General features: G+C 33.6%; 1 protein-coding gene across 2 annotated transcripts; it reads right to left on the minus strand.

The window, feature by feature from the left end:
• Positions 1 to 3,657: 3,657 nt before the first annotated feature.
• On the minus strand, positions 3,658 to 13,068 carry LOC114738730 (Golgi to ER traffic protein 4 homolog; the record flags this gene model as incomplete). Of its 2 annotated transcripts, XM_028926795.1 has the most annotated exon segments (13): positions 3,658 to 3,967; positions 4,536 to 4,613; positions 4,798 to 4,882; positions 5,259 to 5,387; positions 7,860 to 7,906; positions 8,202 to 8,285; positions 9,578 to 9,668; positions 10,143 to 10,293; positions 10,498 to 10,579; positions 11,591 to 11,669; positions 11,936 to 12,015; positions 12,729 to 12,847; positions 12,995 to 13,068. In XM_028926795.1, coding segments are annotated over 12 exon segments (972 nt in total). In that variant the 3' UTR covers positions 3,658 to 3,949.
• Positions 13,069 to 13,343: the final 275 nt, after the last annotated feature.

Raw genomic sequence — 13,343 nt, forward strand, 5'->3', positions numbered from 1 at the left:
AGCAAAGTGTCCCCACTTTTGACAAAATTTAGATTCTTCTTGTTCTTCTTTATTTTTTTAATTTTATTTTTGAGGGAGATAATGCATTATTTATGTAATAGTGTTCTGACTTGCTTGTCGCTCCTGCTCCCTGGCCGCATGATAAAATGATAAGATCAAAATATCTTTGCTTCAGTCCTTATATATATATATATATATATATATATATATATATGTTATTTATATATCAGTGTGGGACAAAACAAAAAGGCAGAATCTAAACTAATGTCATTGTGACCCTAATTAGTTATTAATTATAAAACAAATTTAAAGAAAAAGTAGTGAGACCAACCAAGAAAAGGTTGGGTTAATCATTCACTTCCCGCCCTCATTTAGGTGGAACAACTATGTGTATCTACTTTACAATGCCCAAAAAAATTGCAATTTAACATTGCAAATAAAGAAATCCTAACTTATTGTTTAAAATTAATTATGTTGCTTAACCTTGTAGTCTAGTAACATGGAACTTCTCCCGTAATTAGAAGGCCGTGGGTTTGGTTTCACTTATAGCCTCATGCTGTTAGTATCTATTTCTCTAATTCCCAAAAAACAAAAAAAGCTATCATGTTAAAATCATGTGCATCTGAGTTTAATTTGAATTCTATTATATAGACCATAATTGGCTTCGATCTATTAATTCATGTTAGGTTCCAATGAATTCAAGTTGAGCCGACTTTGATCACATGGGTGTAAATACTTTAAACCAACTAATAAAGTTTCATGGATAAGAGCTTAGAGCCTAAACGATATTTGATGCATTGTTTCTTGAAATTTTCCATTGTAAAACATCCAAGAAAACAATGTCTAATTTAAGAGAAAAAAAATATCTTTTAGTTCCTATAGTTTTGAATAATTCATAACTCAATCTTTAAAGTTTAACTCACTCTAATTTAATCTCTGTTTTGATTTGGTTAAAAGTGTTTGCCTAAATTTTACTCACTGCAACTGAATTTCTTATATGTAATTTTAACCATTTCATGAAACATATTATTGTTAAAAATATAGAGATTAATATTTTTAAATGGCTAAGTTATTAAGATTGAGTGGCATCGACTCAAAGTTCAGGAATTAAGTCAAAACCGAGTTAAAAATATAAGAAATGAGTTGTAACAAATTAAAATTCAGAGACCAAGCAAAACTATAAGAATAAAAATACTAGGTTTTGGCTAAGTTAATACTATATCTATTGTGTAAGTCTATTTTAATTTAACAGGGCAAAAATGCAGGGGGAGGTAGAGAGAGATTTATGATTGGAAGCACGAGTTATGAAATGATTGTACCGACAAGGGATGGTCCCTTTTCTTAGAGAACAAGTGAAGGGAAAATGATTGAAGGGATTCAAAAAGATGGAATCAATTTGCCAAAGCCAGAAAGCCCAATATTCTGGGTTTGTGGTTGCTTCTAAATCCTAACAGAAATAAGGTTAATTCAAGATTTGTGTCAGATTACTGGGTCCTAACTCTCAAATTATACATCATAATGAAGAATCTAACAATAGTGTTTATTTACCATATATAACCCCTTCTTTTCTTTACCATAAATATGCCTACCTTGCTTTTTTTTAAAAATTAAAACTCAATAAAATTAAACACTGATGTATAGATTAAGCTAAGTGTCACTTCAAATATCTAAATAGCAAATCAATTCAAGAATTTTTTGTTAAACATGCCAACCTATATCAATAGAACTTTTAATTTATGATATATTAGAGGGAAAAATAGTATCATGATGATATGAGGTGAAGTTTTCTTTGACATTATCGCATGATTATCTATGACTAATTTTTTTATTTTTATGTTACAGACTAAATTTACTTAATGATTAAAAACTACTCCCAACTATTCTCCCTTGAGATTCGTTAAAACATCATTTGGTCGGGGAAAAATAGCTTTTCATATTTTTTTTGTTCTATAGTTAGCATTTAAGTACATACTCATACACAATCAATAGAGACATAAATTACTTTTTTATTTCAAAATTATTTTTAAAAATTTTTTATTTATTTTTCATGTATATAAATTAATTCCAAAAACAACCAATTAGTATATTAAAGGAAGAAAAAACAAAAGTTGAACTTTTTGAGGGCAACGAACTTAATTTAATTATGAGAGAAGCGTCAAAAAAGCACATCAGTATTTGATGCTCTTATAACTAATAGTCACATCACATCAAATGAACGAGACTTTGGTGACATAAAGGGGGACAAAGTGAAGATTCCAAATGCACTTTCTTATTACAGAAAAAGTGGGGATTGCAAAAGGGCTAAAATTAAAAAAGCACATTTATCATGAATTATGCAGTTTCTGGATATTGTGTATATTATTTTAGCCAATTTAGCTTGGAGGAGAGCAGACCCAATAATACACTCATATCAATCAAGTGAACTTCATAAAAATCGGAAGAAAAAAAAAGAAGAGAGAAAATTGTAATCACACGTATAATTTAAGGTTAATTTATGATGAGTCAACGCTCCATACTCAATCCATGCACCAACAATTTTGGGCACATAAATTCAAGTTATATGGATTATTTCAAACATGGGGCACCATAATTACTGTAATTAAAAACATCACTCACCTTTAAAAACTGAAACAAAGATCATTTGATCGTGCAAATTTATTTTATTGGGTCGGCATTGTCCTTCCACTAATAGATTTGTCAAAATTCGAATTTTAACAAACTGGAAGAACCAGCTTGATTCATAGAATACTCTGGGGAAGCAAATTGTTTTAGAACCTGAGGTCATAAGTTGGATGACCACTAACTCGAGCCTTAATATATATAATCAATATCAATATTAATATCAAATATACAATTTATATCATAAGCCCTGAACAGTGTAATTCATTTGTAATATAACCTGTAAAGCAGAAGGCCTGACACGTAAAAATGAATGGCAACACTGATTTGTTTCCTCAGTCTCTTCCAACTTTTCACTGGCTTCATCCTAATTCTTCCCTTCATACACCTAATTTTATTCCTGCCACTTTGTTGGATAAGAATTTGAACATAATTTGAGCTTAGAGATGAGCCTAAAAAGTTTTTCATTCACATGAAATTTCTCCCCGGCTTGGGTTGTCAAAAAAATTGATCATGAAATACAGGGAATTGGAAGAAGCCACGGAGGCCTTTCCAGCTGAGTGATCAAAATTTGCAAACACATAATATCTTCATGTTTAGAGAATTAAACTCGGAAGCCAAGGCAATGACACTATCTTTTCCTTGGTACTAAAAAATTCGGGGGCGATAAGGCATCAAATTCCACGCAACAAAGCAAGCATAAAACACCAAAGGAAAGAGTATCGTCGTTGCAGGTTACTACATCTAGTCCTTAATATAAGAACTAATTAGAAGATCAAATTTAATCTTAAATATAAGATCTCAATCCACTTTGTCTCCCTTTTTTTCTCTTCAAAATATTCCTATTGAATGCAAAAGATTCCCAACCAACGAATAATTCTAATCATCCAATACATATAATTAAAGAAGATAGTTTAGAAAAATCTGATAAATAACTAACTCAACTAATTTCCTTAATATCCCTAGGTTAGTTATCTAACTCTTATACTAAGGACGGGAACTAGTACTTAATTTCCAACCTCAAATAAGCCCAGATTATAGAGGCCAATCAAAATGCAATGAATCTCCAACGCAGACTTTTTGCAGGAAAAAATATTGTAGCAGCTGAATAGTCTGCAAAACTGCCGACCTTTACGACAAATTCACCAAAGTAAAACCTAATTAAAGAGATTATACAAAGACGGTCCTCAAGAGTAGATAAATTTGCCTACGTTACTTAAACAGAAAAAATGAATCTTACAGACCCATCATAACTTTTATATTGTCGAACAGGTTTACCATTTGCACTATATGAGATGCAGTTCGTTCGGTATCTCAATAAGGAATATCATCAATCAGCCCCCATCAACTGCATAATAAGAAATTGAAATCACTGTTCGCGCTACAAATTGTTTCCCACAAAATTACATTGTTTGATTTATACTCAGCTATTTAATTTTGCACACAATGTGTTCACTTCATGCTTATTGAAATAATAAAAAACGAAAATTGTCAAACCATAGCTTTGCAAGGAAACTTTCATTGTGAAGCAAAAAGCATTTCACAAGTCAATTACTAATAACCTTTTAAATTTAATGAATAAGTAGTTTCAAGTTATTTGTTTAACATTTCCACAACGTTCACAGGAACCATAAATCTGAAAACACATAAAAAAGAAGTGAAGATTAACATACACCGAGTTTTTATACACATGTCAGGACTTAAACAATAAATTAATTTACAAATTAGTTGAATTAATCTACTAAATTAAAAATTTGTTTACTTGACTAAAGACTAAATAGATGGGAAAAATAAAATTTTAGTTGATATGAATTTTAAAAAAATTATCAATTATCAATTAAATTAGGTATCCAATAGTTTGTTATATGTCCATGTCAAAGTGGCTAGCATAAATATAAAAGGTGTAAATGGTGTACCTTAAATATATCTCCGAACATCCCCATAGGATTCCTCCGCTGTACTCCGTAGAACTTCTCTGCTATATCATCCAACATCTGGATCAAAGTTTTTCAAGTCAAATGATGATGAGTTTCTCTTTAATGCAGAGACTTAAAGCATAAGCACGTAATAGAGCTCACATATAATTGAGGTCCAAAATCATGAACAAATTAGGCATGCAGGCATGCCCACCAATAAAAGTGTCAACACACAGACACAAGGATTAATAGGTGAGCTCACCTCGTTGAATGCAGGTTCCCTGTCAATACTTGATTTATAATTTGCCCTCAACATATTAAAAAGCGGCAATGCATCTCTCTCCAACCTGCAAGAAGTCGGAATTAGTTATCCTCCTACAAAGTGTTAGAAAGAAACAAGTAAAATAAGTGAGGCTGAAAGGCTCAAAATGCTAAGAGCTGCCAAGTCCCCTTCTCATATCAGACAGCAAGAGTCCCTTAAAAGGACACCATGAATGAAACTTCATACTGAAGCCATAAACATAACCAATAAACCATAACGTTTGTGAAGCTTCTTGGTACTTTACAAAAGTCAGTGCACACCGATGATTCTAACCCATCCAAAACAATAACTAGAAAAAGTGTTGTGAATTTCTTGGTACTTTACAAAAGTCAGTGCACATTGATGATTGATGTAAAGTCAAGAATACAAATTTGATTGATCTATGAAGCATGACAGCTTACGTTTGCAATAGAAAGTTGACGAACTGCATTAAATCTGTCTGCGGAAATTTAATCTCTTTAGATGCAACTTCATTCTTTATCTCTTCCATCAATATGTTAGCATCTCTCAGATTGCCTGAAGATAAGTACCTGTCACGCAAGAAAGCAACTCCTAAGTCCAAAACCCGGCTGTCATGTACAGGAAGGAACTAGTGAGTGGCATATGCAGGGCGAAAATATTCAAAACTTTAACAAGTACATCAACATAAACATAATAGAGGATCTGTGCATCTAATGCTATCCAGAACATTCACTCTAGGGTAGTAGCAGTGTATTTGGGATAACAAGGAAAGCAACAAGCGAATCTTTCACAAAATCTCCAGTCAGATAAGTTGGCAATTCTGATTTTGAGAGCTACAGTCTGTTTGACATTGGTTAGTTTCCAAACTAAGCAGCTTTTTTCTCCAGAAACAAAAGAGTAATTATTTCTAATTTTGTTAGTGTTTACCAATTTCCAAAAGTCTCGTAATTTTCCAAGGCTGCTGCCTTCATATACTTATTTTGATGTATATTAATATATTTTATACATCTATTGTGATTTTATCTTCTATGTTTTAACCAAACAAAACAATAGAAATATAATTAAAATTAACCATAGTGAATATTTAAAATTATTTATCCATACAAGTAATATAAATTGAAAAGTCAAATTAGTGTCCATTTTAACAATTTAATATTTAATAGTACAAAGCATTCTTTTGAAAGATCTGCCAAAACCAACAATATTGATAAAAGTGCTTATCAAAAAATTTTGCCCAACAAAAACTGCCTCCTTATCACCATGCTCTTTAGGAAAATCTATTTGTCAAAAATGAAGGAAGAAGTTCAAACATAAGTAGAAGTCCACAGCAGTCCCAAATGAGCCCTCAATCTTAATAGTGCAAAAGACAAAGAAACCCCTTTTTTGATTAAAAATTATTATTCATCCGATCCTATTTATACAACAGAGAGAGAATATATTTTTTGGTCCTATTTATAAAGCATTGTGAGAAATTTTTTGTATGGGTGTACAAGTTTACCCTCCATTTACTATTGTATTGAATTTGTTTACATGAGGTATAATGTTTATTAAATAAGGCTAAAGTTGGAAAGTTGTTGAATTTTAAATGAGTTAATGAAGTTTAACGTTTTTCTTGGTCTGTGTGAAATATGTTGGAAGTGACTTATAAATAGGACTAGAGGAATATTTTCATGTCTGTCGTTTATGATGACTTGGATCACAAGACTTCAAGTAAAGACAAGGAATCATATAAATAGCTCAACAGTTAAATGTGTAGCCAGAACTGTAATCAGGCATTATAAAAAATAAAAATCCCAAGAATAATCTACCTTTGTTATGCAACAGACAAGAACAGATTAAATCCTTTAGGATTAATATAGTCAAACATTTTGATGAGTTTGCTGCAGCTAATATGATATAACCGCTGGCATTAGGAAGACATATGGGAGGAAACTAAGCAACCAAGGGTAGAAGAAGATAAATCTGCTGGTCAAAGCAATTATCCTAGAGCTTCAAGAAACGAGGAGCAACTCTAATTGGCAGCTGGCTAGTACTCTTTTGAGTCTGAAACATTGTAGGGGGTGTAGGACTACTTTTGGGAGACTTTGTAATGAAATTGTAATGTTTTCAGGACTTAATTTGAAGAGAGTGTTGGGGAGGGAGAGACCTGGCCCCTTGAATGCCATGGGGAAGTGCTAGCTTTGTTCCTTGTGTCTCTGTGTAATCTTTTGTTGAGTAGTTGCTGCTGTGTTTATTTTGGTTTAGAGGGAAATAGGGCTTTGGCTTGAATCATTGAAGCCCAATGTATCTTTGATTCAGTTCTTGAACATTAATATCAAAGCCTCAGGACTTTTCCTCATTTATTGCTGTCACTTTTCATTCTGCTGGTTTGTTTCTGATTTAGTGAGTTATTGCAGCAGGGTCACAACATAACAAACAAACAAACAACAAGCCTTATCCCACTAGGTGGGGTCGGCTACATGAATCACACGACGCCATCGTGCTCTGTCAACAACCCAATCCTTAGCAGGGTCACAACATAATACTACTAAAATATATAGTTGTCAACGTTATAAGATAAGAGAGAAGGATAAGAGGGAGGCTGGACCTGAAGGATACGGCCCAACTAAAAGGTTGAAAGTGCATTCTAGAAAAAGCAGAGAAGGGTGGGGAAGGAGGGTAGAACGGGAAATTCAAGGTGATAACTAACTTTGCTACCAGTGCTGATGTATGGCAAGCTACAGGATTAGTATGAGGCATTAAGAAAGTTATTTTGAGGCTGCTGGCGTGGAGGGAGGTGTAAAGATTCAGGTAAAGGATTCTGTCGGTGAGCAGACCCCTCAAGTGCGAGCATTCCCCTTTATTCCTCATCTCTGCATTTTCTGCGTTGTTTTGTGGTTTTATGACCCTTCTGTTATAGCTCCTTGCTCTTGGATGAAGGACTATCACCCAACATTGATGCTAATCAAATTTCCTAGTTGTTCTATGCTCAATTTCAATTACAGTAGCAGAAGGTGTCTATCATCTTTCAAAGCGAGCATCAGGATGATAATTGCTTTTACCTTAAAACTGCCCTAGCGATGGCCAAGTCATCTTCACCTGGATAACGCTACAAGAAGTAAGAGGCATATCAGTTGAACCTCCTCAAAACAAGGACAAAATGACAAAGAAATCCTCAATTACGCTTTTCGAAATCAGTTCTGGGAGCCAATGATATAGCACAATATCTCAACAATATAACTAGATCATCATTGAACGTCCCAACCGAATTTTAGTAAAAATGGGGGGAAAAACAAGGGAAGAATTCTTCAGCACACCGTACGTGAATTTGGTAAATTTGAACCGGAGAACAAGGTATGAGAACAGAGAAACAAAGAAAAAATGGAAAATGTGATGAGGCTGACCTTGCCCATAAAATCAACAAGAATGGAAGCAAATTTCTTTGGATTATTTCCTCTCACGAAATGGTTCGTTACTCTAGCCATATCCTGCATGTCAGAAGTATACTGTGTTAATGGACCAGGGAAAAAGGTCATATTACTTTTAGGGTTAAGTGAAGCTTCTTAAAATGCAAAACATAACCTTTCCAAATCTGCGTATTAATGTAAATAAAAACAAAGTCAATGCATGTAGAGACTACAGGACCTTTCCAGCAATTAGTCAGCTACTATCCACCATAGATTGTATGCAGTTCAATACAGCAGCTTACAACAATTCTAGAATTCCATAGTTAGATACAGCAAACTATCAAACTTCTAACAGCCATACGCATAGTTATTAAACAAGGCATACCCCTAGCTGAGGTGTTTGATTTCAATAAGGATCTGGTGGGCACACTCATACCAAGGATGCTGCCCCCAGGCATGCTGATCCTAGTACTCAAAATACATCAAGCAAAAGCCCTAAAAAGATCATGACAAGGTTAATTCACTGATTTCTGCCGAAGATGTGATTCTTATAAGCAAAGCAGCATACTGAATGGCATAACTTCCTCCATCTTGACTTCTTTCAGATGCTTCCTTTTTCACTCTGCATTTTTTCCTGTTTTCACTTCATCTTGTATTGTTTGCCTCTCCCACCCCCCCCCCAAAAAAAACCAAAAAAAAAAAAAACAAAGTGTGTGCAGTAATGGGAAGAGCTAGAAAGGGGGGAAAATCCATTTATCAGTATATTCAGGCAGAAATTCAATGAAGTTGACGAATCCTCACCAGTTCAGAAAAGAATTCAAAGAGAAGGTTTGTCTTTATGAGAAAGTTTTCATACCCCTTACTTCCAAAATATTTCAGTCCATAAATGAAAATTAGTGCAAACGAATTTCCAAAATTCTCCTCCTCCATTTAATCAAAAGGAACTTCTAAAACTGTGAATAAGCATTCTCTGGCCTTTCCTTCCTTCTTGACTTTGTTAGTGTTTCTGATGGCTGATAAACTTGTGATGCAAGAATCAAATATCACAAATCATGAAGTCTTTTGCTATGCATTAGAGCATGACATGTCAATGTCAACCGACAAAAGTACCCAATCAAACTTATTGGTTTCATTGATATTAAAAGAGCATCAAAATAAGAAATATATACATTCACATATCAGGCCTGTTCCGTTCTAACTTACTCTGTATATGTTCTGATTTTTAATTTGCTAAATATGACATCCTTGTTTGCTTTATGATATAGGTGCCACATTTCAAAGTCATCTTAGAAATACTGTAGTATATACAGTATAAATCCAAAAGAAGCAGCAACAAAGAACAAACATGTACTTTAAGTAATTTTGATACATACCACCTCAGGTGATTCATAATAAATGTATTCAGCTAGCATAATGTGCAATTCTGGAGATCCATAATTATTTGCTCCAAACTCTGCGGACCATCTGAACACGATAGTTTTAACCGCATTACTATAGGTTCAAATCAAGAAATCAATAAAATAGTAGTTCAAAATGACATTTACATTTAAATGAGAATTGCAGTGCAGTTCATCTGATATTGGGTAAAGTCAAGCAATCCATATAATGGAAAATGTTGCTTCAAGTACAGGTTCATTTTAACAAGATTCATTTGTGATTGGCTCATTTTTCAAAAACAACAAGGAATCATAAATCCTTTTCTGATTCGGCTCCTGGTATATATACATGTGTGTTCTCACTGCTTCTGGTTGATTTGTAGATCAGTAAGATAAATAACCCATCACACCGTTTCTTCAAAACTGATTATAGGATATCTTATAACTATGAGAAATTCTATAGACAAAATCATCGGCACAAAGGGGAAAAAAACAACTTTTAGGAGGCTTAATAACTGCAGAATTTAATTACAAAAATCTTATTAGCCATAAATGGTGCCACCTGATAGCAGCTTTTAAGAATGAGGAGCAGCCCTCCACACGTGTTTTTGCAGCTCCAAGGGCTTCAGAAATCTGTTGCATGTCATCATCAACTCTCAAGTTTTGTGGAAGTGGAACCCGAGGAAAAGCTTTGTAGATCTTCTCAAGGCGTTCTGCCAGATATTTTAGTTTGTAAAGATCAAGGTTAGAAGCAAGATGAGAAGTTAAGGGGGAAAAAAACATTTACAAAATCATGCAACAAAGACCCCACATCCCAAATTTTCCATCAAAATTATATTGCATCACAGACAGAGACAAGAAATAAACCAGTGGCATCAATAATCAATAAAACTTTAAAAGATGGTAAAAGGACTCACCAAGAGTTTCATTATCATAAGGAACTTTTGCTTTCACGAGTGTCTCTACAAATAATAAAGCAAGCTCAGCCCCACAGGTGACCTGAAGAAGAACGGAAACTGAGTTTCTACATAAATGTTCTTGCCAAAATCAATGCTGATTAAATGTTAATTTCATTACTAGAGATATTAAAACTTAGATTTAATTATATCAAATCAGATTAATTTCAAATCGCAACATCTGTCATCTCATACTTGCAGTTGTCTCAGATGTGCCAATGCAATGTGTAAAAATGGATAGTAGAAGCCAACCATAAAACTTCAAAATGTCTAAAAGCAATCCCTGAAGGCATATAAAGCTTGATCAAGATCATAGTGGAGTTCAATTATGATTGAAGAGAAAGCCAAACATGCAACTCTACATAAAAGATAATAGATTCAGCAAAATATGCAAATACAAAGTAAATTACAGCACATAAAATCAATTTGGTTTGCATTCCGTTCAGTGTTAGTATGCTTAAATTGTGTAGGCAAGTGACAACCCACACATACGCACAAAAATAAGGAGGAGGAGGAGGAGCAAGACAATAGTTAGCGTTCAAGGATGTCTAAGAATTTTTTTTTTTTTTTAAACCAGAAAAGATGTCTAAGATTGGCTTTACCAATATTTCTAGTGTCCCTTTTCATTATTTAAAAAAAAAAAAAAAACTTTAAGCTTGACAATTGACATATGTATTGCAAATTAATTTCAACTGAATAAATGGAGAGGAGTAAGGATAGAACTCTCAAGTCTTGATCATAACAACTCATAAGCTTAAGTTGTTAAGCTAAGGCTCCACATTAGTTTAACGACCATATCTAGCAGAATCCATAAAAGTTGTTACAATTCAAAGATGTGTATATGTGAGGATAAATATTTTGCCTTCCCCCAATTTCTGAACATGTCTCTGCATCATTTTCCATTGTTAATAAATGGGGGAAATTTTGTTTAACTAACTGAAAATTGTTAATAATATTTTGATTTGGAAGAAATGTATTACATGCAAATAATCATTTTCCATCATTACATGATAAAAGCTTGGGCAGAAAAATATTGAAATTAGAATTGTGCAACCTGTCCATGTGCCAATTGAATGCATGCTCCTGATTGTAGGAGATCTAGTGCTTCAGAATATCTCTGAGCAGATACATACCTGCAGTGAAGTAGGAATGGTTCGTTAGTGCCCCCTTTTTGATGAGAATGAGTTTATTTTATAAATTAAAAGATGAATTCATTTCATGAACAAGCAACCCCTTCAGATTAAGAGAAAATAACTACAACAGATCAACTTATCATTGAAAATCTAATTCCAATTGCTGACCAAATTATCAATAGGTTACATGAGATGGGATGTGCACGTTTCTATAAAAATAAAGTACACAATTTAAATGAAAAGTATCATAGAGAAGCTGCTTCAACCTGACACTGACAGACTTGTACATTTGTTGAGCTCCATAATAATTTCCCTCATTTACAACTTTCTGCAACTTATCAATATTCTGCATTTTGCCACATGATAATAATAAGAACCAGAATTCATACTTATTTTAAAACGAAAACATTTGAAGGAATGTCAAATAATTATGAGAGAAAGCAGCAACTCATACTATGTGCAACTCAGAAAATTTGAAATTAAAAGATGTTAAAAATGCAAGATCTCAGAAATAAATGACCTTCACAATCTCCTACGCTCTATAAAGATAATCATATACCCAACATATGAGAAACAGAAAAGCTCCACAATCTCCTACGCTCTATAAAGATAATCATATACCCAACATATGAGAAACAGGAAAGCTCCTCGACCGTGGCAATCACACAACATTTGCTTAAGATAATCGTATAATGACTAGATAGACTCAACCTTCATATATTGAATAAAAACTAACGTAAGCATTGCATATATGGTGGATCAACGTCAAAGAAATTACAAACAGGAGACGACCATGAAGAACAGTTCAAGAATATCCTTGTCAAATATGAAGCATAATAAGGCCTATAATCAGATAATCCACATAAGACCATTATCTAGAACATTATACTTGAGGAGTTAGTTTCCTGATAAGTAGTTTCCAGTGAGCTGAATCTGAAAACAGCTTAAATTCTTTAAAATGTACAGCCACTTCTCATTAATTTCCCACGCGAAATGGGGAACCCATAATTTCCTGAGAAAAAGCAAGCTACTAAGGAATTACACATTCATGGATCGTACCTCTTGGGCCGGAGGAAGCGCGCCTCTTTTGAGTCTCTCACGCGACATGTGGATTTCCGGAATTTTAGTCAGTCTCTTCTAGTCTTCTACAATGGCAGCGATCTCGGTCGCAATCGACGCTACAGAAAACCAAGACCAGAAGTAAAGTGGAAGAACGATCGTAAGCAGATCCCCAGTTGAGTTTTTATAGTGATCAGGGTTTCGTCTACAACAACTACGATGGAATAAAATTGAGTTTGATATCTAAAGAGCGCTTACTGGACTACCGGGAGAATTTTAGCGGCGAAATGGCGAGTCTTCCAATCTATCACCAACAATTCCCATCCAGATAGAAAAGAAACTACAAAATCAGCCGCCGGAATTTTTTTTGCCGCCGTAATAAATTACATTCCACCTCATCAAAATAAAAGGAATAGTTATATAAAAAATTTAAAATATAAAATATAAAAAATAAAATAAATTAAGATATTTTATACTGAACATAAATATTACTAACTCAGGTCCTTAATATAAGATCCTGTTTGACTTTTATTTTGGTTCTAAATATAAAATCCCAATCCACTTTGTCTTTCATATTTGTGTATTTTTTTTTAAAGATAATCCTTTTAACAATGG

This window comes from Neltuma alba, unplaced genomic scaffold (assembly GCF_004799145.2).
Source record: "Neltuma alba isolate B1F8T4 unplaced genomic scaffold, ASM479914v2 tig00013670_pilon, whole genome shotgun sequence".
NCBI lineage: Eukaryota > Viridiplantae > Streptophyta > Magnoliopsida > Fabales > Fabaceae > Neltuma > Neltuma alba.